The sequence below is a fragment of the Podarcis tiliguerta genome (assembly GCF_965153285.1).
Source record: "Podarcis tiliguerta genome assembly, chromosome: 10".
Classification (NCBI taxonomy): Eukaryota; Metazoa; Chordata; class Lepidosauria; order Squamata; family Lacertidae; genus Podarcis; species Podarcis tiliguerta.
Window position 1 is genome coordinate 73,687,507 of NC_139543.1, and position 24,457 is coordinate 73,711,963.

Consider the following 24,457-nt stretch of genomic DNA (forward strand, 5'->3'; position numbering starts at 1 on the left):
CTCTTCCGGAAGCTCTTCCCACATTCCAGACACTGATACGGTTTCTCCCCACTGTGAGTTCTTTGGTGGGAAGTGAGATTGGACCTCTGACTGAAGCTCTTTCCACATACGAAGCACTGATGTGGTTTCTCTCCTGTATGGATTCTTTGGTGGGAAGTGAGACTGTCTTTCCGACTGAAGCTCTTTCCGCATTCCAAGCATGGATAGGGTTTCTCCCCAGTGTGGATTCTCTGATGGGAAGTGAAATGGGCCCTGTGACAGAAGCTCTTTCCGCATTCTGCACACAGATACGGTTTCTCCCCCGTGTGAATGCTTTGATGGGCCGTGAATCTGTCCTTCCACGCGAAGCTCATCCCACATTCCAGGCACTGGTAGGGCTTCTCTCCTGTATGAATCCTCTGATGGGAAGCGAGACTTTTCTTCACGGTGAAAATCTTCCCACATTCCAGGCACTGGTGTAGCTTCTTCTCGGTATGAATTCTTTGATGGGAAGTGAGAAAGCCCTTCCGAATGAAGCTTTTCCCGCATTGCAAGCACTGGTAGGGCTTCTCCCCTGTATGAATTCTCTGATGGGACGTGAAATGGGCTCTCTTGCTGAAGCTCTTTCCACATTCCAAGCACTGATAGGATTTCTCCCCTGTATGAATTCTTTGATGGGCTGTGAGATATTTCTTCTTGGTTAAACTCTTTCCACATTCCAAGCACTGATGTGGTTTCTCCCCTCTATGAATTCTTTCATGGGAAGTGAGACTGTACTTCCGACCGAAACTTTTCCCACATTCCACACACTGATAGGGTTTCTCCCCTGTATGAATTCTTTGATGGCATGTGTAATGGGACCTTTGACTGAAGCTTTTCCCACATTCCATGCACTGATGGGGTTTCTTCCCTGTGTGAATGCTCTGGTGGGTTGTGAGATGCGAGTTCCGATGGAAGGTCTTTCCACACTCCAAGCACTGATATAGTTTCTCCCTGCTGTGAATTTTTGATTGGGAAGTGAGAGGGCCGCTCTTACGGAAGCTCTTTCCACACTCCAAATATTGATATGGCTTCTCCAATGTATGGATCTTGTCATGGTCTCCTTTGTTCTTAATTTCCGATTTATCACTGCCTGCAACAAAGATAGAAATGAATAAGAGCTTCAGGAACAAATCATAGAATCATAGAATCATAGAGTTGGAAGAGACCACAAGGGCCATCGAGTCCAACCCCCTGCCAAGCAGGAAACACCATCAGAGCACTCCTGACACATGGTTGTCAAGCCTCTGCTTAAAGACCTCCAAAGAAGGAGACTCCACCACACTCCTTGGCAGCAAATTCCACTGTCAAACAGCTCTTACTGTCAGGAAGTTCTTCCTAATGTTTAGGTGGAATCTTCTTTCTTGTAGTTTGGATCCATTGCTCCGTGTCCGCTTCTCTGGAGCAGCAGAAAACAACCTTTCTCCCTCCTCTATGTGACATCCTTTTATATATTTGAACATGGCTATCATATCACCCCTTAACCTCCTCTTCTCCAGGCTAAACATGCCCAGCTCCCTTAGCCGTTCCTCATAAGGCATCGTTTCCAGGCCTTTGACCATTTTGGTTGCCCTCCGCTGGACACGTTCCAGTTTGTCAGTGTCCTTCTTGAACTGTGGTGCCCAGAACTGGACACAGTACTCCAGGTGAGGTCTGACCAGAGCAGAATACAGTGGCACTATTACTTCCCTTGATCTAGACGCTATACTCCTATTGATGCAGCCCAGAATTGCATTGGCTTTTTTAGCTGCTGCGTCATGGAGACCTCCATTATTGAATGGAGACCTCCATTATTGAACCATACTAATTAATGGAAGAACTGATGGAAGTTAGATGTGAGGTCTTACTACAAGGTTCACTGCCTTTGTTGACTGATATAAACTGAGATATTGATGGGAAGCGGAGATTCGAAAAGCCTGGCTCTCTCCTGGAATGGATTTATTTTGCCCAATCATGAAATCTGCTCCATAAAAAAAACCTGACATAAGCCACTACAGCATCCATCCCCAAACTAAATCCATCATTTCAAAAGGCCTGGAAAGTTCAGACGAGCCAGATCATTGTTCAAAAACACATAACTGGAAGAAGAATATTTGCAGATAATAGTCTATAGCCCTCCGTTCAAGGTGACCTCTGGAGGTGTTGGAATTCCAGAATCTGTAGGTGCTGCTGTTGAGCTCTATCAATATCTGGAGCTTGGTCACATAGAGAGATGGGCTGAATTTCAGAATGGATATAATGATCCAACCGGGAGCCGTACCAAGAGAGGCCACGATGTCATGATTCTCCTCCATGACTTCCTCATGCAGAGCTCTCTGGTCAGGATCCAGCAACACCCACTCCTCCTCTGTGAAATGAACTGTGACATCTTCAAAGCACAGAAGACCCTGAAAGAAAAAGAAAAAGATGCATCTCTTAGACAGCATAAATTTTATCTAATGATCATTACTGTGTTGTTTTCATGGGCTGCTCATTTTAATTATGGATTCTTCTTTTAACATCTTAATGGAATTTGTTTATTGTATGTTCTAATGATGAATATTAAACTTTGTGTAAACGGGTGGAACTCCACATTTTGTGCTTTAGATTCTTCTGGCTGAGCAAGCATTCCCATCCGCCAGATGAAAGGATTCCCGCTTTCCTCTCCCAAAGGGCTCTTCTGGGGAAAACCTTTCTGATGTCCTAAAGCCAGCTTCACGGAGGGAATGAAATCATTTCAGTGACATTCAAGTTACAGCCAGGAGGCTGTTCTTTACTCTCTGCACATTAACCTTCTCAAATGGCATTTTTCAAATGGCCATTGTTCAGGGCAGATTTGTTAAGAGGAGGAGAGAGATTTGTTTGGGTCTGGAGGGACCTGGCTGCCCCTGCGGATATTTCACCCCTCCCATTGCAAGAATCTACTGACAATGTTTTCAGAAAGGAGGGGGCGGAATCTGCTCATGGCTTCTTCCTTCCAGCCTACTCTGTGGGAGTCTGAGTGTTATCTGTGTAGAGATAAGATGACTGCTTAAGCAACTGTAACACTCATGCAGTCCAGTAGTCTACATTAGTCTTTCATTTCTAGTTTATTTTTAGTTTGCAGTAGCTGTAAAAGAATAAAGAAGTTCTGCTTCAGAGCCATCGTTCGTGTAGTTCATATTCTGCTGTGCTCTGCTGACTTTGGCACTGAGTTTGGTGCTCACAGCTCCAAGCTGTGAGTCCATTGCACTTAGACCTGCTTCCTTGCAGTGGAAGGTCTCTGGAGGGGCTTCCCAGCTCACCTGGCCCAGTTGGGGCTGAAGAGGTTGAGCCCAGTCATTGGCACTGGCTCAAAGGCGAAGCTGACAGCCCCACTCCTCAGCCCCCTTCCCCACAATGCTCTTTCCCCCTACCTGATCTGGTTCCGCTGTCATTGCTTCTCCTTCCCCACCAGGAATAGATGGAAGAGGAGGTCTTGCTGGCATCATCTGGTCACCTGTGAGAGACAGAGGTAAGTGGGAAGCCAGGAGTAGATGCTTTTCTCTGAGGATGAGCACTCCATATCCAATTACAGATGGGCCTCAGAAAAAGTCTCACCTGCTGAATGAGTTATTATGACCTTTGTACCCATTTCATATTTTAGTTGCATTAGTATACATCTCTTCTCTTTGGCCCCAAGTGCCTTCCCCCCAAAGATTAAAGGACCAATGGATCTTCCCTCCTTGGGATTCTTAACGCAAAAGATGGAAGGAACCCATGGATTAGTTTCATAATCCACAAAATGTGACCAAACAGAGAAGAAAATCCTTACCCAGCGGCCAATTTCTGGTGTCCAACAGAATCTTCTCTGCCTCAGAGGAATCCAGGGCCGTTTCTGCAAAGAGATCCTTTCCCTAAAAGAGAAAAAAGGACTCAGAACATAGAATGTGGAGAAACATTGGAAAAGGAATGGTGGAGATACAAACTTTCAGGATGGGCAATTCATAGAGGATTGGGGATACAAAAGTCCCTTTCACCTTCTTCCTCTCCTCCGCCTGACTCAGGAGGAAACCTTCGGCCAGGGCCACCGCCTGGGAACTGGTCTCTGCTCCGCATTCCCTCACCCAGCTCTCCATCTCCAGTGGAAGGACAGCCAGGAACTGCTCCAAGATCACCAGGTCCAGCATCTCAGCTTTCGTGTGCTTTTCTGGCTTCAGCCATTGATGGTAAAGGTTGTAGAGTCGGCTGCAAACCTCTCGAGGTCCTTTGGCCTCCTGGAAGCAGAATTGCATGAACTGCTGGTTCTTCACATCTGAGTGGAGGGTGTCCTCCCCACCCATAATCTTCTGCACATAGTTTTCCCAGAATCCCCCACTGCTCTCAGTTTTGATGGCATGGCCTCTTCCTGCTTCAGGGCCAGCTGAGTCTTGCTCATCCATCTGTGCTCTCAGGAAGCCTCCAAGAGAGGTGAAGGAACCCCTTGATCTTCTGCCAAATTCTCTCTGTCCGGATTAAGAGGTGCTAGGAAATCCTACAAAGCAAATGCATTGTTCTGTTATAAAACTAACACACTGTCAGGAGAAGAAACCGGTTCCCTAAGGAAGTGTGGAGGTGTCTTGCTGGTGTCCAGGGCTGGACGGTGCCAGTTGCCACAAAACTGGCCATTGCATGGATCCCCCTCCCGCTTTGTGCTTTTGCGATCCCTCCTCGACTGCCCACTATACCCTTCCATGACACACTTAAACAAATGTATCTGAATGTTGCCTCGAGCCCCCCATGTTCCCCTCACCTCCCTGGGCAATCTGCCTGCCAGCCCCATGGCTACCCATTCAATAAAGGCTTGTGCCCCGATTTCCCTTATCACTTGCCAGAAGCAGCCTCTTGTTCTGTGGCCATTTAAATGTAGAAATCCCCCAGCAGTCAAGCTTTGGTTTTTTGAATGTATTTGATATTTTATGTGCACCACCCTGAGACCATGGGGTATAGGGCAGGATAGAAATAAAATACATAAATAAAATAATAATAATAATAATAATAATAATAATAATAATAATAATAATAATAAATTAAATTGTTGTGCCGCAGCCAGAAAGGAAGGCAGCCAGCAGATACTGCTACATTTTGTCAGTGAGATGCTCCTTGTTACAATGTCACCAGCTGCACACCAGAGAGGACAGTGGATGCTCAGGTTGCGAATGTGATCTGTGAGGGATGCATGTTCGCAACCCGCACCATTCGCAACCCGCGTCTGCGCATTCGCGGGTTGCAATTCGGTGCTTCTGCGCATGAGCAAAGCAAGATTTAGTGCTTCTGCACAACCGCCGAAACCTGGAAGTAACCCGTTCCAGTACTTCTGGGTTTCAGCAGTCTGCAACCCAAAAAGACGCAACCTGAAGTGGCTGTAACCCAAGATGACTGTAGTTCCAACTGCCTATCACAGTGGATCCCAATTAGCTACATACTGGGCACCTCTGTTTTTCAAAAGCCAAGCCATGGATCCCCCACTCTGAAAATGTCAATTTCTTTGTGGGAGTTTTTGTTATGTGAATGGCGCCACCATATCCAATGTGTCCCAGCGCAAAACCAGGACACAGTCTTCTGGGTCGCATTCCTGCGCAAGTCATTCTCTGCATGAGCATCATGACATTGTGGCCTCTCTCAGTATGGCTCTCAGTACGTTGGATCATTATATCTGTTGTGAAATTGAGTACATTTTTCTGCGTGACCAAGCTCCAGCTATTGATGGAGCTCAACAGCTCCACCTTCAGATTCTGGAATTCCAACACACACACGCACCCCCCCCCCCGAGGGCTCCTTGAATGAAAGGCTATAGACCGTTCTGTCTGTGGATATTCTGTCCTGGACAGTTGACAGGGACCTCTGTCAATATATGTGGATGATCCATAAATTTGAATTGGGTTTGATAAGTACCAAATCTTGAATTGGGTTTGATAAGTACTAAATCTTGGGGTACAGTACTTAAACCCAACTTCGCTAGCATCTAGCGCTCTGGTTCAGAATCTGTCGGGTTCAAGCAAAAGGCCATAGCCAGGCAAATTGGAGCAAAATGGCGGCTAGGAAGCCTAATCATGTACTGTTGCAACAAGGTTCCAACTCTCAAGCAAAACAACAATAATAATAATTTATTATTTATACCCCACCCATTTGCTGGGTTTCCCCCAGCCAATCTGGGCGGCTTCCAACGAACTATTAAAATACAGTGATCTGTTAAACATTAAAAGGAAGAAGAAGCCCAGAACAAAGGGCTGCAGGGGTTCTTTAAAGTTCCCCAAATTTCCCATAATACATTTCACACAGCATCATCAAAACATCACAGGTATTTCACAAAAAAGGTGCGGTGTCAGGTAGAAATTTGAGATCCAGACATAGCCCTGTTTGTTACAACATCTGTCTCACCCTGGCAGAAGAAAGGATTTAGCTGCTCTTTTGCTCTTTGCCTCATTCCCCTCTGGGGTGGACTTTCCGCTTGAGTATCTGATAACACCTAGTTGGTCCCTTTGTCAGGGCTGGCAACACCTGGTTGGGAGGGGCACCCTGGGGTGTGATGGCACATCTTGAGGATTATGGCCTCCCTGCTCCCTTCATGCCAGGAGTCAGGTCCCCTCCGTCCTTAGGATCACAATTTTACTACCTTTTGGAACTATATAAAACCATCTATTTGGCTAAATTTGGGGGGTGAATTTCTATCTTTCAGAAAGTGGGGTTTCCTTGCCTTATTATGGGGCTGGGAGCCCAGTATAAGTTGTCTAATGGAGGGAAATGTACAAAATCAGTGGTGTCTGTGTGCGGAGTGGGTTCCTTTGCTCTGAAGCTACGGCTGTTGTCAAGTCCAGGGCCGGATTGAGGTCTGATGAGGCCCTCAGCTCCTGAAGGCAATAGGGCCCTTTATATGTCCAGCTGTCCTTTGTCAACAACAAATTGTTGCTGTTTTTTGTGTGTTGAATATATGCTATATGGTAATTGATGGACTTAATAGGTATCTCAAGTCATTTGCACATGTTGCCTTGCAACCAGTCCATGCAGAATGTCGGCACCCTTTATCTAGAAAGGAGCAAATTACGGATATTTTAGGGAGCAGGCTAGCAGGCGGGCCCATGACTTACATCATAGGAGCCTACACAACACAAAACACTGGTGCTGTATGTAGGTTTTATTTTATTAGTTTTTCATCTTATATTTTGGAAATGTACATCGAGTTTTTTTCCTTTAAATTTTTTGGGGGGCCCTAAGCTATAGCTTGTTTAGCTTATACATAATTCCGGCACTGGTGAAGTCTTTAAAGCACAGCGTGCAAATTCAGGAGGCCAACGCTTCAGACGTGTTGGGTGGGCAAGCCCCACCTTTGTCCAGAACAGGTTTCTTCGCATGGCCGTTTTTCTCTGACCCAAAGACACTCCCCCCCCCCAAAAAAGGGGTCCAGCAGCAGCGCATCAATGCAAAGGCAATGCAGAGTTGGAGCCCTCCTGCGAGCTTGCCCTTCCCTGGCAGGACCCTCCGCTCCCAAACTTGGGGTCCCCAGCACGAGCTGAACTGTATGAAAGCCCCCTCCCTGCAGCCCCGGGACCCCCTTCTCCCCCAGGGCGCTCTGGGTCAAGAGAGAGGAGACTCACCGGATCCCAGCAGGAGCCACGGGCGCAGCATCTGCAGCGCAGAGACAAAACAGCAGCCCCCCCCCCCCCGCGCCCGTTCAGGGGCTTGAGAAGGAGGGAGGGGTCCGGAGGACCAGCCCCTTGGCTTTGCTTCCTGTCTTCTCTAGGAACCCAGCTGTTGCCTTTTAACCCTTGCTAAGTCGAGCGCTTTTTAAGATGCTAGACAGCATCTTAAAAAGCAGAGACATCACCTTGCCAACAAAGGTAGTTCAAGCTCTGGTTTTCCCAGTAGTGATGTATGGACGTGAGAGCTGGACCATAAAGAAGGCTGATCGCCGAAGAATGGATGCTTTTGAATTCTGGTGCTGGAGGAGACTCTTGAGAGTCCCATGGACTGCAAGAAGATCAAACGTATCCATCCTTAAGGAAATCAGCCCTGAGTGCTCACTGGAAGGACAGCTCCTGAAGCTGAGGCTCCAATACTTGTTCGACAGTGGAATTTGCTGCCAAGGAGTGTGGTGGAGTCTCCTTCTTTGGAGGTTTTTAAGCAGAGGTTTGACAACCATATGTCAGGAGTGCTCTGATGGTGTTTCCTGCTTGGCAGGGGGTTGGACTCGATGGCCCTTGTGGTCTCCTCCAACTCTATGATTCTATGACTTTGGCCACCTCATGAGAAGAGAAGACTCCCTGGAAAAGACCCTGATGTTGGGAAAGATGGAGGGCACAAGGAGAAGGAGACGACATAGGACGAGGTGATTAGACAGTGTTCTCGAAGATACCAGCATGAGGGAGGCAGTGGAAGACAGGAGTGCCTGGTATGCTCTGGTCCAGGGGGTCACGAAGAGGCGGACACGACTAAATGACTAACTAAACAACAACAAAAGCCGAGCGCAGCAGGCTCCCCCCCCTCCCGAAAGCGGGAGCCGAGGAGGAGCCGCGTGAATTGTGCGCAATGATCCCCTCGAGAGATGCTCTCTAGGGGAGACCCTCTTGGCTGGACGCTGAGCTGCCCTCTCCCCCGGGCCAGAAAAAAACAGGTGGAGGAGGAGCTCGCGGGGGAAAGGCTCTGCAATAAGCAGGACAAGGGCCCCTCAGTTGTTGCTCCTGGAGGAGACGGTGCTGCCCCAACTGCGCCCCTTTCCCGAGACCCACAGCATCACGATGCATGTACAGAAGCGCCTGGAAATGTTGCTTTAAAGCAAAAGCAAAAACCTCAAAACTCTGTCCTGATTTTCATTTTGGGGAGCATGGCAACCCTTCTTAAAGCACGACACTTCTCACCAAAGCCTCCCCGGACTCCAGGGTTGTTCACATCAGGGCCTGCGCCCCGAGTGCCCCTTTAACCTGTCAAAAGCGCGCGCCCCTCCCCCGTTTATACCCAGATGGGCGGAGTATAAATAATAAATTTATTATTATAATAAATCCGAAGCTGTCAAATTCGTGACTCCGCAGCGCACCCAATGGCCAAAACGGAAACAGCCGGCAAGCGCTGCTCGCTCCGTCGATGGAAGAAGACCTGCCGGAAGCTCAGAGGGGCACTCGCATCCCGACGGTGAACAGGCGCTCCATATTTTGGCAGTTTTACCGGGGAAGTTCGTGCTTTGGAAGGGAAGCTTGTGCAGAATTACCGGGTCCATAGAACACCTCAAGGATCTCCGCTGGTCTCCAGTTCGTTTCCGAGCAGATTCCGAAGTCCTCCATGGCCTCTGCCCTGCTGACCTGGAGCAGCCTTTCTCCACCTGTGGGTCCCCAGATGTTGTTGAACTACAACTCCCATCACCCCTAGCTAGCAAGGCCAGAGCTCAGGGATGATGGGAGTTGTAGTCCAACAACATCCGGGGACCCACAGGTTGAGAACGGCTGAAGGGTCTCCCCTCAACCCGCCCCACCCGCCTGCCCCCTTGAAGCAGCACCTCCATCACACAGGATGTTCCCTGCCTTCCCCGCTTCCAGCTTAGGAGAGCTCGTTCGGGGCATCATCCACGTCCTGGTGATCTCACTGTGACCTCATGCAGATGCTGGAAAGCCTGGCAGAGAGGAGGGGGCCCCACAGCAGCCCACTTGTGGGTGCGAGGGGCAAGGTGAGGAGGGAGCAGCACTGGTGAGATTGTGTGCCCATTCTTGGCTTCTGTCCTTCAGCGCAGCCCATTCCCAGCATTTTCCAGCCCCTGCTCCCCTATAAAAAGCTTTATTCAGAAGAGCAGTTTGCAACAGCCACCGAAGAAGAAGTGAAATCAGAAACAAGAACAATTAATTGCACATTTATTCCAAAGCCTGTTAAAACGACTGAGTTTAATTCAACAAAGCGGGTGAACTGGATCCAGCGACTCCAGCCTTTCAAAGACTGGTGGTCCTTTGTTCCTCCAGCGCCCCGCCAGGGAATCTCACTGCCCCCCAAAGGGGTGAAATGCCCCCCGCATTGGGAACCTCTGACTTAGACAAGGGAGGTGTAAAAAGGCAATAAATAAAGATGACCGAGCAGCAAAGGATCCTGACAACCGACACTTATTCATTTACTGCCACTGCACAGCAGGAACATCCAGACACACATGGGGGGGGGGGGAGAAGGGGTTTGGGGGGGCAGGGGGGAGGGGCTGCCACTTGCCCTCACGTCAGGGCCACCGTCCACCTGGCGGGAGACATTTCTCCCTTCTCCGGCACAGGGGAGATGTGGGCGCAGCAACGGCAGGAGACCATCCTTGGGCAAAGGAGAGGGTCCTGCAGGCAGAAGAGCTTCTGTGGGGAGGAAGGGCGACCCCCTCCAAGAGCCCACGGGGCGCCCCACTCCAGGCCCAGCCTGCCAAGATGGGGGGCAGCTGCCTCCCCGCCGTCGGGTTCCTCTGGCCCAGGCGGCCTCTACTGGGGGCCCAGGACGGCCTGGAGGTCCTCCGGGAGCGACCCAACGATGGTGGTGATGTAGAGGCCCACCCGGTGCAGAACCTCCTCCTTCACGGGGAGGCGATGGCACCTGGCGCGCACCTGGCGGGGGAGGCAAGGCGCAAGAGTTAAAGCAGCACAGAGATGAACTCTGGAACTCCCTGCCACAGGAGGCGGCTGGGGCCACCAGCCTAGAGGGCTTCAAAAGAAGATTAGACCCATTCATGGGGGAGGAGGAGGAGGAGGCTCTGGGTGGGGACTAGCCCTGAGAGCTCAGCTCTGCCCTCCACAGTCAGATGAAGAAATGCTTCTGTGCTGTAGGAGTGCACATGTCCAGAGTGTGGGGATCAGGTGGGATTACTATGAGGAATTATAAAATATGCATCAAGCCATCAGCTATGAAAGCATGGCGTTGACTGGGTTTGATTCATTGACAATAAGTTCTGATCAAATCCCACAAGCTTCTGCTCTCTGGCCATTTTCTCTACTGTTCATTTTCTCTGCCTGACAGGCACCTATAAGCATTCTAAAACACAGGTCAGTTGCTTCATCAGGCATCCTCAGTACATAAAGATAGTAGGTAGTTCCTTTCATGTACCCTTCCTTGCTTTTGTTAATCTTGGGGCCTGGAAGGAAGGCGATAAAGATCCCTATCTCCTTGCCATCCTTCCTCTGTGTTTATTGCTTGTTTATGACCTCCGGCCGTTGCTGAATGCATTCTTCCTTTTTAGTTGTTTTATTTACCCTAGAAGAATGCATGCTTAAATTAGCTTTTGTAGTGTAACTTTGTCCCACATGGGTTTTTTTAAAATGCTCAGAGGAAATTTGATTGGCTCTTATGAACACTGTGTAAAAAGTTCTTTTGTGAATAAAACGACCTGGGCCAAGGGGTGGAGGCACAGATTATTACACGCACCCCTCCCAGAGTCTTGCTGGTCAAGCCTTGTGTGTATTCTATTAAACAGAGTCTAATCCTTCCTTTGCTTTGGGAATGCTACACTGCGCATCGTTTGCTGGAAAGCGCAGGAGGGGAGAAGGCTGCTCCTGGGCCAAGATCCTGCTTGTGGACTTGCCCTTGGGAGGGGGCAGCTGGTTGCCCACTGTGAGGGCAGGATACTGGCCGAGATGGGCCCCTGTGGCCTGATGCAGTCTCAGGCTCTTATATTCTGAAGACCAGTCCACTGGAAGGGGCAGAATCAGGTCATTAAAAGTGACTGACTGAAGCCGCCCCGTGAACTGGGCAGCACATCCTTTCAAACGACTGTATCGCCATTTCTTTCTGACATACCAAGTGGCCACCTTGAGAGAAGCTGCTCCTCTCTCCCTTTGGCAACAGGGATGCTCACCAGGCGCCACCTGCCTGCCTGTCCCCACAGACGGGGACCAACACATCGCCTGGTGACCCAAGAGAGTCTCCTCCTCCTTCAGGATTCCAGTTATTGCCCACATGCAAAAGTTCAGCGGAGGGATCTGTAGTTTAGCCCTGACTCTCATCCACTGAGATTCCCTTAGGGGATTCCCAAGGCTGAAACAGGCCTGGCCGGAGTCTGGAGGGGCCAGCCAGCCAGCCAGGCTCCGCTCTGCTCCCTCGAGGAGAGGGCCCCGATCCGAGCACCTCCCACCCATCAGGCGCAACTCGCTTGGGAGCATCCTGCTTACCAGCTTCTCCTGGAGCTTCAGGACCAGGTCGACCACCTCAACCTCGGACTTGTCCTTCACCCAGGACCGGATGTTCTGCGGGAAAAGAAGCCCACTCAGCTGGGAAGACGCTTCCTTGCTTCCTCCTCCTCCTCCCCAGAGCAGGGCTGGGCAATGGCAATGGCCCTGATCCTCATTCCACTTTCTGGCGCACCTGCTAGGAATCTTGCAAAGCATGGGGGGGGGGGCAAACCTGAGCCCGACTCAGCTGGAAAGGCGCTTACGCCCCCCCAAGGAGACCAGGTGTGTCCTGCTTGGCTCTTTGCAAAATGCTGAGCAGGTGCTTTGACTCTGCAAAGCCCTCAAGCGGACTGCGAAGAAATACCGTATTCTTCATCATTTTTATCATGGGAGGAGACTGCCCAGAGTTGTTGAGCTTTCTTGGGGGGGGGGGTGGCCCAGAGTTGTTGAGGAGAAATAGCCGAAAATCGCTCACCCACATGACCTACGCGGAAACCTGCATGCATGGCTAAAGCCACCTATCATCTGTCCCCTCGCCGACAGAGGCCGCCAATTGCCCACCCAATTGCTGCCGTGACAGCCAATCAACACCAGCCCTTGCCACAGCCAGCAATAACATGCCCAACAGCCGCTGAAAATCTCCGGTTCACAGAAGCAACCTATCCCATGCTCCCCCTATGCACTATCTGTGTCTAAGACAACCCACAATTTTTAACATTGTTTTTTAATAAAAATGCCTTGTCTTATACATGAAAAAGTATGGTACTTGTCAAGGAAATGGGGCAAACGCCCATCTCCTTTCCAGCCTTGCTGCTGCCTGAAGACAGCGACGCAAGCCCAGTTCTGATCTCCCCCCAGGAAACCTGGCCAGGTAAATCAGCAGCGGGGGGGGGGGGGACCAGGGAGAGACCACTGCCGCTTGTTGGAGGATGAATCGCCCAGGAAAGCACTGGCCTCACAGATTTTGCAGGCAGCAGCAGCAAACCCCTGAGGGCTGAGATTGCCCAAAGTGTAGCAGCCCCAAGCAGAAGGGGGGCGTGTAGGCAGCCCCCCCCCCATGCAGGAGCCTCCCCCCGCCCCCCTATTCTGCACGCACCGCCTCCGAGATGGCTTCCAAGTGCAGAGCCTCCAACTTGTGCATCATCTCCCGGTGCCTCTGGCGGTACCAGCCATCAAAGTTCGGGGAGCGGAAGAAGCGCCTGGAGGGAGGGGGGAGAAGGGGGCTGGGTGGGTGCTGCAAGGGGGCCACGGGGGGGGGGGACTGGGGTTTCAGGCAGAGGCTCTGCCTAGTCCTTAAGCCACAGGAGGAGGCTGGGTCCTGCAAGGCCTGCTGGGCTCTGGTTGGCTTCCAGTTCTCAGGGGACGGCCAAGCCCTGTTTGTGATGGGCAGGATCTGGCCCCTGGCAGGGAGGCTGAGATCTGCGGCTGAGACACAGTGGAGGGAAGCGGCCCCTAGTGGTGTCTGCAAGGAGCAGAGCCAGGGGAGCCATTGGGGCGTCTCCCTAGAAGTCAGGCCAAGGACAGGAGCCGGAGCCACGTCTGCCAAGCTGGTTTGGAGCTCAGGACCAAGGAGCACGGATGACAGCAAGAGGGAGCTCCATTTTCTGAGTGACGTCTGCCTTTCACTTCCGAAATGGAGTGATGTAGACAGAGCCAGCTCCTTCCCTCTCTCCCTCTCTCCCTCCTGAAAGGGGCCTACGCACTCCTCCCCTCGGCTGCCCTCTTCTGGCGCAGGACCAGGGCAGGGCTGGAGCTCCGGGGCAGAACATCTCCCTTGCGTGCAGCAGAAGGTGCCAGGCTCCATCTCCAGGGGGTCCAGGCAGAGCTGGAAAGGACCTCCTGCCTGCCAGTGAAGGCTGAGCTGGGTGGACCCCCACTGCCAGGCTCGGACCGAGGCAGCAGCCGCTTCTCACCCCAAGACTGGCCCTCTTCCTCTAGGGCTGCCCCCAAGGGCTGTTGTGAGATGAGTGAGGGCCCTGTTGCTAAGAGCTACAATGTCCCCTTCCCTGCTTGTAGAAAGGGAGGTCCCCAGGGAATGGCCTCTCACCAGATTCAGGGGTGAACAGCTAACCTACACTTTCTGGAAAAAAGCAGCCTTCTTTTTGGACTGTGCACTGTTTTGAAATACGATTGGAGTGGGTTTGGGGGTTCCCCCATCGGAGAAACTCCCTGATGTTGAAAATCTTGTTCCTGAGGGCTCCTGCCTGCTCTGCTCCTTGACACCCTAGCTTTCCACACACAGGAAAGAGCACTGGGGTTTGTATATGATCAGCCACTTCCATCCTGATTTAGCCCTCCAAGGCCTACCTGTACAGGCCCACCCAGTCCCCCTTCAGCACGCAGGTGAGCTGAGGCCCAGCATGCTCCAGGGTCTTGAGGAAGTCCTCCTGCTGGAAAGGGCGGATCTGAGGGGGGTTCTGAGCAGGTGAGAGAGAGAGAGAGATTGAATGAATGAACCCATGGCAAACTGGGCACTGCCTCCTGGCATGCCTCAACCTCCTCCCACAGCCCAGCGACACCCCCTCCAGCCAGGGGGCTGCAGCCACAAAAGACCACTGTACTCCACAGAGCACGCGCTCAGCCAGCTGCCCCACTTGCCCCATGCGCCCTGCATGACTGGCCCCCACAGCAGCCGGGCCAGAGCACCCTGTGGGTGACCCAGCGGCCCAAGACCCACTGGCGCTGCCACCAGAGGGCTGTCCTGAGAGCTCAGAACTGAGATGGGGGGGGGGACGACCACATACCTTCCAGGGGGTGATGGCCCTCTGTAGCGGCATGAGGCTCGCCATGTAGTGCTCCTAGGGAAGGCCAGGAGGGAGGAGGGAGAAATCAGAGGACCCCCTTTCAGCTCTGCCGAGAAGAGGCCTCCCCCCCCCGACAATCATGCAGCTCGGGGGGGGGGGGTGGCCTGAAATAGCCAGCCTCCTCCCCAGGGGGCAGCAGGACCGCAACCTCCAAAGGGAGACCAGGAGAGTGCCCCCCATGGCACCATGTAGGGTGGGGAGAGAGAGCCCTGGCTGCCAGTCGGGGGGGGGGGAACGGGGAGGGGGAGGCGCCTCCATGGCCCACGTCAGTCAAAGGCCTCCTACCCCCTGTGCTCCTCTTCCTCCTCATTTCCCTGGGAAGGCCGAGGCCGGAGGGAGGGGGCACCTGCCCCCCTCTAGCTGCTGCTACTCACCAGGGGGATAATGAAACTCTGCGTGAGCTCCAGGAGGTGGCGGCGCAGCAGGGCGCTCTGGGCGTCGGAGGGCTGCTTCTTGTGGATGCCCTGCGAGGCGGGAGGGAGGGTCATGGCGCTTGTGGGGCCCCCGGCCTCTCCCTGCCCCTCCCCCGGAAGGCTCCGCCCCCCAAGGGGGAACTGGGCTCCAAGCCACCAGCCCCTCCCCGCCCGCCGCTCACCTTCAAGAGCTGCTTGATCAGGGTCTTGTCCTTGTGCAAGAAGGTCTTGTAGGAGGTGTAAAGTCCTGCAGCCAGAGACCCCCACAAGGAAGTGAGGCCAGGAGGCCCTGTGCTGGGGGGGGGGGTCCTTCGCAGGGAACACAATGGAGCCCCCTGTGTTTCCCAGGTGAGCAAGAGGCACCTGATGCACCCCCCCCCCGGTAGGTCCCGGAGGAGCCCCTGCCAGCTTCTCTGCTATCTCATCCAGGAGCAGCTTTCGAACATGGCACCAGCAGCGGAGCCACCGAGGGGCTCCTAAAGGCCCCCTGAGGCCCCCCCTTGCAGCCCCCGGGGGCACAGCCAGAGCCTTGCTCCTTACCCGGCTTGGCGTCCAAGGTCTTCAGCTTGGCCAGCTTCTTCACCTTGACCTGCTTGGGCAAATCCCCTGAGGAAAAAGACAAGGATGGAAGAAACTCCAACTAAAGAATCATGGCGAGAAAAACTGATAGACTATGCAGAGCTGGCAAAACTGACACACAAGCTACGGGACAAGGGTAACTGAATGGGAACCCTTTACAAGGTATTTGAAGACACAACAAAGCAAACTGGACTCCTTGGCAGGTTTGGAATAAACATTCACAATTTTTTTTATTGACAATAATCAGCTAAACAATTTAAGGATCTATACAGCTTTGTAACATGCAAAGAACAGCATTCACAAAGAAACCAGAAACTGGAACTGAGGGAAGTCGGGGTGGTGGTGGGAGGGTGGGGGGAGGGAGGAAAATGGGGAAAAAATTAAGGATGACATGTTTTTGGATAATACGTTTTGTTTAAATCTTTAATAAAAAAATTTATTTTTTTGAAAAAAGGAAAAACACAAGGCCCAAGGGTGGGGGGCTGCAAGCCAACACATCCCTGAGCCTGGCTGGCCTTCCGGGCATGGGCTCCTGTGCCCCTGTCTGAACCCTGGACTGCTCCCCCCTCCAACCCCCCCCCCGGTTCCCAAGGGCCAGGATCCTCACAGGCACGCAGCCCCAGAGCCCCTCCTTACCGGCCATCTTGAGGTCCCCCAGACGCAGGATGTGAGGCCAGTGCTGCAGGGTCTTGATAAAGAAGGGATTGGTGACGCCCAGGACAACACTTGGCCTGGGGGGGGGGAGAAGGGGGAGGTCAGTCCTCAGCTAGGAACCCCCGGCCTGTCCCCCCCCCCGGCAGCTCCCCCCGAGGACACTCACGGGGCCTGCGTCCGCGTCGTGTACTCCTTGAACTCGCTGTCGTGGATGGTGAAGTAGGGGCGGAAGTCGCAGCAGAACTTCAGGGGGGCCAGGCAGCTGGTGGAGAGGGAGGGGGGCAGGAAGACTGCTATAGGTGCTGGCAAAACCCCCCTCCTTGCCCTGATAGGGGGTCCCCTTTATCCTCCCCTTTGGCAAGGGGCTTTGAGGGTCTTTTAACCAGGGGCAACTCTGGAGATTGCCCCCCCGCCCAACAGGCAAACTGGACCCAGACGCCCAGTGCTCCCCCCCCCACCTGGTCAGGGCGAGGACCATCTCTGAGGAGGCAGCAGGCGAAGGCGCCATGACCACGAGGGGCTCCCCCAGAAGCAACAGCTCCCACAGCGCCTGCAGGTGGATCAGCACCGGCTGGAAGCACCTGCGGAGAGAGCGGGAGGAGGGCAGGTGGGGCCAGGCCAAGGCAGGCTCGCCGTGGGGTAGGGGCGCCCTCGCCCCTATCGCCAGGCCTCAGAAAGTGGGGTAAGGCAGCGCAGCGTAGCCTCCTCAGCCCCCAGCCGGCAGGCCCCCCAGAGACAAGGGCTGCTTTGCCCCCAGAGCAAAACTGTCCCCATGAGCCCCTGGGGCTCCCCCCACTAGATTCCCCAAGGGGGGTGAAAGGAGCCCCTCCTCAAAACCCCAGAAGAGCAGGCTGGATTAGGCCCAAGTGAACCCCAGCGCCCCCTTCTCACAGGGGCCATGGTTTCCATAGCTGCCGCCATCTGAGCAGGCTGGGAGCCATCCCTTGCCCTCCTCTCTTCCATGACTTTGTCCACCCCCCTTTAAAGCCACCCAAGCTGCCTTTCACTGAAGCAAAATCCCCTCCCGGGGAGGCTCCTGGCCAGGCACCCCCAAACGCGGCCCTCCAGCTGTTTTGGGACTACAACTCCCATCATCCCTAGCTACCAGGACCAGTGGTCAGGGATGATGGGAACTGTAGCCCCGAGACCTCTGGAGGGCCGAGTTTGGGGGTGCCTGCTCTGGGCCAAAGGGTAGGCAGGCTCCCCTGAGAGCCCCCCCCCGTTGCCCCACCAGATGCTACTCAGGAATGCCCCCTTGTGCCCTCTGCAGCTCCCCAGACTTGCCCCTTCCAGCAGGGGGCAGAAAAAGAGAGTGCTCTCACCTGAAGAGGTCCAGTTCGTGGATGCTGGGGAGGACTAGGGGGGCTGGCAAGAGGTTCTGAAGGGGGGGGGGGAGGAGAGGAAGGAAGTCAGTGGATGACTCAAATGGAGCTTTAAGTCTCAGTCCAAATCCCAAGAGAGACATGGTTGGCATCAGAAAAACACAGCCCCCCCCCCCCGTGCAATGTGGCTCAACCAGAGGGAAGCGCATGAGGGGTCATAATAACAATAATTTTATTCTTTAAACCCCGCCCATCCGGCTGGGTTTCCCCAGCCCCTCTGGGTGGCTCCCGACAGAAATTTAAAAGCAGAATAAAACTTCAAACATTAAGAACTTCCCTAAACAGGGCTGCCTTCAGGCGTCTTCTTAAAGTCAGACAGAGTGGCATTTAGAGGTCCTTGGAGGGATGCAACCTGGCAACTCCAGGCACAGACCAGCTGACAGCAGCTCAGGACCCAGTTACATGAAGGAAGAAGCCCCTGCCCTGGTGGAGGCAGCCGCAGGCCAAACCACAAGGACCATCTCTGCCCTGCTGAGCTGAAGAACGGCATCTTGCCACCCAGCCATTCTCACATGTCACATCTAGCGCCCCCCCCCCCCACAATGCAGGAATTGTGGCTAAAGCACCTCTGACAGGTGGCCCCCAACCTCTGCTTAGAAACCTCCAAGTAAGAAGAGTCCACAGCTTCCCGAGGGAGACCGTCAAACACAGGGAAAAGCACAGGCCATGGCAGGATCCGCCCCAACCCCCCAACCCCCAACCGCCTCCAAGTCCCAGCAGCTCTCACCTCCTGATTCTGGGGCTTGGCGGGGCTGGAGCCAGGCTTGTCCAAACGAGAGGGAATCCTCACCTGCACGTGAAGAGGGACAGGCAGAGTGAGCGCCCCTCCCCCAGAGCCCCCTCCCCTGCTGACCCCACCCCGACAGGTACCTGGTTTTAACCTTGAAAGCCCTATGCGGCTTACGACCCTCGTACCTATGGGACCCCCTCTCCTGGTATGTCCCACGGAGGACCGTACAGTCTTCAAACAAAAACATCTTGGAGGTCCCGCGCCACAGGGAGGTTAGGCTGGCCTCAACCAGAGCCAGGGCTTTTTTGGCCATGGCCCCGATCTGGTGGAACGCTCTGTCACAAGAGACCAGGGCCCTGCGGGACTTGACATCTTTCTGCAGGGCCTGCAAGACGGAGCTGTTCTGCCAGGCCTTTGGCTAAGGCGCAGCCTGACCCCCTCCTTTGGTAATCCTCACAGAACTCTAGCCCAATGGTTGCCATTAATTTGATTCTGAATATATTTTAGAATGCTGTGTTACTTTTATTGTTGTTAGCCGCTCTGAGCCCGGCTTCGGCTGGGGAGGGCGGGATATAAATAAAAACGTATCATCATTATTATTACCTGAATGACGACGCCCATCACTGGGAGATTGAGGGTCTGGCCAGGCACAGGAGGCGGCCACTGGTCAATCTCACTGCACACTGGAAGAGGCAAGGCCGGTTTAGGAGGCGGCCCTGGACTCCCCCACCCAAATGCGGGGGCCACCACAGGACCTCCATCGTGTCAGCTGATTTGCCCCCCATTCTGGGGGAGGAGGGGAAAGGCCAACACGGCGGCAGCCATCTCTCCCCACGTACCTGGGAGATGAGAGGCTCAGGCAGTGGGGCGCCTTGGAGAGAAAACAGAAGGGCCTCCTCTTGGGGTGGGGTGAGCAGCAGGGCACCCTGCGAAACTGGCCGGCAGGAGATTCAGGACAGGCAAAAGGGCCACCTCTGCACGGGTCCCCGGCAGCCTTGGCCAACCTGGCGCCCTATTGCTTCCCGTCCCCTGGGCCGGCTGGGAGTTGTAGTTCAAAACACCTGGAGGGCGCCAGGTTGGGAAATGGTGTTGCCTGCCCCAGGGGTAAGCAGTCCCTCCTCACCTGCCTCCAGGCACGGGTCCAGCTTGTCAAAGTATTCTGGGGCTATGAGCTGCAGCAAGGCCTGGAAGAGGTTGACGTAGGGGAGGCGAGACACCAGGACAAGAGACTGGAGGAGAGAGAGAGAGAGAGAGAGAGAGAGACGGATGGGTGGATGGTTGCATTTCTATACCACTTAATAGAACAAAAATATCTCTAAGCAGCGTACAGAAAACTGAAGCAACAGCAGATAACTTACCGTATTTTTTGCCCCATAGGACGCACTTTTTCCCCTCCAAAAATGAAGGGGAAATGTGTGTGCGTCCTATGGGGCGAATGCATGCTTTCGCTGAAGCCTGGAGAGCGAGAGGCATCGGTGCGCACCGACCCCTCTTGCTCTCCAGGCTTCAGGAAGCTATACGCAAGCCTTGCAAGCCCTGTGGGAGTTCCCACTGGCTCACAAGGCTTGCGGGCAGCAGCCTGCTGCCCGAAGCACGGGGAGCCCTCCGGAGGACTCCCCGTGCTTCGGGCGAGTGTGCGCAAGCCTTGCGCGCCCGACGGGAGGTCCCGCCGAGCGCGCGAGGCTTGGGGCGGCAGCCTGCCGCCTGAAGCACGGGGAGCCCTCCGGAGGGCTCCCCTTGCTTCTGGCGGGTGTCCGCAAGGCTTGGGGCGGCAGCTGCAGCTGGGGGGGGGATAATTTTTTTTTATTCATTCCCCCCCCCAAAAAAACGAGGTGCATCCTATGGGCCGGTGCGCCCTATAGGACGAAAAATACAGTACATAAAATATTATAAGAACATAGTTGTGTACAAAAAAGTTAAGTTAATACAATATTCCTGATATCTATACATCAATACCAAGTCATGGTCCTCCCTCTCAGCCTCTGGGTTCTCACCCAGCCATTGTCCAAACAAGCTCTTTGCTCACCCACAGAGAGAAGAGTTCTCAGAAACAGCAGACATCTCCCTTTTCTCTCCCTCTAAACTCGCTTTTTATGGGCAGCCCAAGGCGGGTGGCACTTCCTCAGGCTGCCCACAGCTGTGCCCCATTCAGCCGCTCTCTCCACACCCAGCTCCTACACTGTCTGGCAGCCATGACTCTTGGAAGGACACAGCAAGGGCTGCAAGGGTACCTGCCCATCTCCTCCTCTTCCTTTTCCATCTTGTCTCGCTCCCCACAGCCCCCTTCATGTGCTCTGCCCATCGTTTCAGGCCAGTTGGTCAAATCTGCTTGGTTCTCTTCTTGCCCAGCACCCTAATTCCAGAGATGCTTCTGTGGAGCAGGGAGAACAAGCAGCTCTGCCCCCCCCCCCCAGCTTTTGAGGCCCCTGGCGTAGCTGCCCTTCCTTGGGCCCCCTCCAGCTCCTCCCCGCCCTTCTGCCAGAGCCTCACTGGCAAGGAGCGACTCCAGCTTTGTGCAAAGGAAAAGGCTCATTGGGTCAGAGGCTGCTGAGCAGCCAGGCTTGGCTCACCTTCTGGAAGTAGCCTCTCTTCACAGAGCTGTCCTTGACTTGCCGGAAGAACACATAGCCAAAGTAGTGTGCAGGGTCTCTCTGGGTTGGGGAAGCAGAAGTGTCTGTGAACGACCCCCCACAATCACTTTCAGCTCCAGTGCCTGCTTGCAGGGACATCCCCACGGCTACAACCTTCTAGAGCAGGGGTAGGCAACCTAAGGCACGGGGGCAGGATGCAGCCCAATCGCCTTCTCAATCTGGGAATCCGCGTGTTTTTACACGAGTAGAATGTGTGCTTTTATTTAAAGTGCATCTCTGGATTATTTGTGGGACATAGGAATTCATTCATTTTTTTTCTCTCCAAAATATAGTCTGGCCCCCTACAGGGTCTGAGGGACAGTGAACCGGCCCATGGCTGAAAAAAGCTGCTGACCCCTGCTCTAGAGACTGCTTTCCATTCAGCAGGAACTTGCCACCCTCACATCAATCCACCTGGCACATGCCATTATGGCGCAGATGAGCTGCCAGCGCCCCCCCCAAGTCCTCCAGGAGGGGCACAGGGTGTGCCAATCCAGACACAGCTTGGCTTGCGCATGACAGGAACCCGTGGAGGGAAAGGCTCTCCCCTCAGAGAAAAGTTGTTTTAAGTTAATTTTTTTGTACTAAACGACAAGTAATAACAATAATAGTTTCCATCTCTAAAAATCTAAATATCCTGGAGAAAAAAACCAGACCAAAGCCAAGCATCTCAACCCCTTTGCTTTTAACCCTGAAAACATCACAACTGACCTGTAACGATACAGCAGCTTCCCTGTTATATTCAAAGTCATCCCCATACAATGCATTTCGCTGCCCCCCAGACTGACGGAAGCGAAAGCTGAACTGGGTGTCTCCGAGGCTGCCTGGGATGGACAGAGACAGGGCAGGAGAAACAGAGCAGCTGAGACAATGGATTCAAGAGGATTCTGCCCTCCTCAAAAATCAACATGCCTGAAGCCGTCGTCCAGGGTGACTGCAGGCCCCCACGCAAGCTGGAAAAGGACACTGGCATGAATGTCTAGAGGCAGAGGACTCCCCTGCCCCCCCCCCGAGAGTTGGGTTGCTGTGGGCAGTACCCAGGTTGGATGGACAGCACTAATCCTGATTGGGGACAGGACCTCTGCCCTTTACACCAGTGTTTGCAACTCCTTCCCTAACAATTCTGAAGTGACTGCAGAGACACAGATTAAATGCTACCTGTTAAGACTCTGCCTTTTTCCAGGACTCCGTGTGCGGCATTTTAGAAAGTCCATAGAAAAGTTGTTCTCTGTTGAGCCACTGCCTCAACCACCTAGAACTTGACGTTGTTGTAAAAACACAATGCAAATACCAAAGCAGATCAAATCAGCCGGGGGTTCAATGGCTGTATTGCCTCCCTACCTGACTCTGTCCTGGCCCTGTGCCAAACCCACTTACCTGAGTAAGAGTCGGGGAAGGATAGGTAGCAGATGCTTGTTTTCTGGAAGACAGGAAGCGAAGAGGGTGTGAAGAGCAGCTCCTCCCCCCACTCCCTACCCCACAGGCTTTGGGGCCAGGGCAGCAGCAGTGGGGCCGGGGCCCTCTCACCTCTTTTTCCGTCAAGATGTAGTCAGGGGGATACACCAGCTGCAAAAAAAGAGGAGAAACTCTCAGTGGCTGGACCCGGCAGGTGGCAGAGCCCAGCCCCTCCCAGCAAGAGCTGCCTCAGTTTCCTTGCAGCATTTGGAGGGGTGCTGGAGACCTCTGGCTTGTGCCACAGAAACACTTGAGGCTCCAGAGGTTCATGTCTGCACCTGCTCTGAGCTCCAGGGCCCCTGGATGCAGCCTGGGCTGGGCTGGGGGAGATGTCCAAAGGAGCCTCTTCCTTCCGGGTGCCCCACCCACCAGAAGAAGGGGGCAAAGGAGGCACACGGCTCGGCGTGGCCCAAACCAGGGGAGCCCTGACCCAAGAAGCAACAGGGCCTCAGCTCAGCTACTTGGTGGAGCTGTCCATGGAGGCGCAGGTCAATTCTGTGTCCAGGGCAGCTGTCTACCTGTCTGCAGACTGTCTCGCCAGAGTGGTGCATGCTCTAGTCATCTCCCGCTTGGACTACTGCAATGCACTCTACTTGGGGCTACCTTTGAAGGTGACCCGGAACCTGCAACTAATCCAGAATGCGGCAGCCAGACTGGTGACTGGGAGTGGCTGCCGAGACCATATAACACCAGTTCTGAAGGACCTGCATTGGCTCCCAGTACGTTTCCAAGCGCCGTTCAAGTGTTAGTGCTGACCTTTAAAGCTCCAATGACCTTGGCCCAGTATACCTGAAGGAGCGTCTCCACCCCCATCATTCAGTCTGTACACAGAGGTCTTCCTCCTGAGAAGTGAGGTTACAGGGAGCCAGGCAGAGGGCCTTCTCGGTGTTGGCGCCTGCTCTGTGAAATGCCCTCCCATCAGATGTCAAAGAGATAAGCAACCATCTGACGTTTAGAAGACATCTGAAGGCAGCCCTGTACACGGAAGCTTTTTAATGACTGATGTTTTAATGTATTTTTAACCTTTTGTTGGAAGCGGCCCAGAGTGGCTGGGGAAACGCAGCCAGATGAGCGGCGAATAAATAATTTTATTTTTATTATGTTCCCTCAGGGTGCCCCACCAAAGAGAAGAAGTGGGCAAAGGGGGCGCACGACTCAGCCCCGAACCAAGAGGCAACGGGTTACTTAGTGGCCCCGAAGGAACCGGCGGAGAATCTGCTCCGCTTCCCTCCTCAATGCCTGACCTGCGGAACTCGCTGCGCTCCTGGGGGCGCCTGACCCACCTCCACGGCCTGGCCCAGCTCCAGGTCGAAGGTGACGGCGCACACGCACTCCAGCCAGGCCGACAGGCGCCCCCAGGGCAGCGCCGAGCCGCCGCCGGCCGAGGGACTCCCGGCGCCGGGAGAGGAGAGGCGGCGGCGGCAGCGCAGCGCCTCCAGCCCGCCCGGAGCCTCCATGGCCGCGGCGCCGGAAGCGGGCCCTGCGAGGTGGCCCCGCCCCTTCCGCCACCGAGCGCGGCGGGCCCAGAGAGGCGCCCCGAGCCCTCCAGCGCCCCCTGCAGGCCGGAGAGAGAGAACGGGGGACGGGGGGCGCCGCGGCGGCAGAAAGCCCTCGTTCCCGGGAGGAGGGGGCGGCGTCGGGTCCCGCTTTCTCCCGCGCCCCCCCCCCACCCCGAGGCCGGCCGGGTCCTCCGCCTCCCGGGGCCT

The 24,457-nt window shown here is 54.2% G+C and overlaps 3 protein-coding genes and 1 long non-coding RNA gene across 11 annotated transcripts in view; 1 reads left to right on the plus strand and 3 right to left on the minus strand.

Moving 5' to 3' along the window:
* The window catches only part of LOC310659024 (uncharacterized protein), a 61,241-nt gene extending 53,418 nt beyond the window's left edge, over nucleotides 1–7,823 (minus strand). For 2 of the 6 annotated variants that reach the window (XM_083401847.1, XM_083401848.1), the window contains exons 1-2: nucleotides 7,590–7,823; nucleotides 3,996–4,489 (exon numbers count right to left, since the gene is read on the minus strand). In XM_083401847.1, coding sequence (XP_083257973.1) covers nucleotides 3,996–4,397 — 402 coding nt within the window. In that variant the 5' untranslated portion in view covers nucleotides 4,398–4,489; nucleotides 7,590–7,823. Of the gene's footprint in view, nucleotides 1–2,278; nucleotides 2,406–3,392; nucleotides 3,476–3,790; nucleotides 3,873–3,980; nucleotides 4,490–7,589 lie in introns of those variants that run through there. The other 4 variants (XM_083401850.1, XM_083401857.1, XM_083401863.1 and 1 more) reach the window with 4 other exon arrangements.
* On the minus strand, nucleotides 3–1,804 carry LOC310658841 (uncharacterized protein; the record flags this gene model as incomplete). Its single annotated transcript, XM_083401211.1, has 2 exons — nucleotides 1,784–1,804; nucleotides 3–1,139 (listed from the first exon to the last, which is right to left on the minus strand). Coding segments are annotated over exons 1-2 (1,143 nt in total), but the record flags the coding sequence as incomplete, so codon positions are not given.
* Nucleotides 7,209–7,379, plus strand: LOC310659313. Its single transcript, XR_014502747.1, has 2 exons — nucleotides 7,209–7,304; nucleotides 7,335–7,379. It is a non-coding gene; the product is annotated as an uncharacterized lncRNA (long non-coding RNA).
* A 1,990-nt stretch (nucleotides 7,824–9,813) lies between the features above and the next one.
* DENND6B (DENN domain containing 6B) lies at nucleotides 9,814–24,231 on the minus strand. 3 transcript variants are annotated; one of them, XM_083402167.1, is made up of 20 exons: nucleotides 24,035–24,231; nucleotides 22,824–22,862; nucleotides 22,674–22,716; nucleotides 22,008–22,120; nucleotides 21,237–21,317; nucleotides 19,790–19,895; nucleotides 19,270–19,349; nucleotides 18,664–18,726; nucleotides 17,877–17,932; nucleotides 17,013–17,135; nucleotides 16,721–16,816; nucleotides 16,537–16,631; nucleotides 15,862–15,927; nucleotides 15,504–15,568; nucleotides 15,283–15,372; nucleotides 14,849–14,902; nucleotides 14,412–14,521; nucleotides 13,201–13,303; nucleotides 12,105–12,179; nucleotides 9,814–10,547 (listed from the first exon to the last, which is right to left on the minus strand). In XM_083402167.1, exons 1-20 carry the CDS (start codon nucleotides 24,206–24,208, stop codon nucleotides 10,425–10,427), a joined length of 1,755 nt encoding a protein of 584 aa, XP_083258293.1. In that variant the 5' UTR covers nucleotides 24,209–24,231; the 3' UTR covers nucleotides 9,814–10,424. The 3 variants fall into 3 exon arrangements, with proteins under 3 accessions (XP_083258293.1, XP_083258295.1, XP_083258294.1); XM_083402169.1 differs by lacking the exon at nucleotides 17,013–17,135 and having other exon boundaries at nucleotides 24,035–24,224; XM_083402168.1 differs by lacking the exon at nucleotides 14,849–14,902 and having other exon boundaries at nucleotides 24,035–24,224.
* Nucleotides 24,232–24,457: the final 226 nt, after the last annotated feature.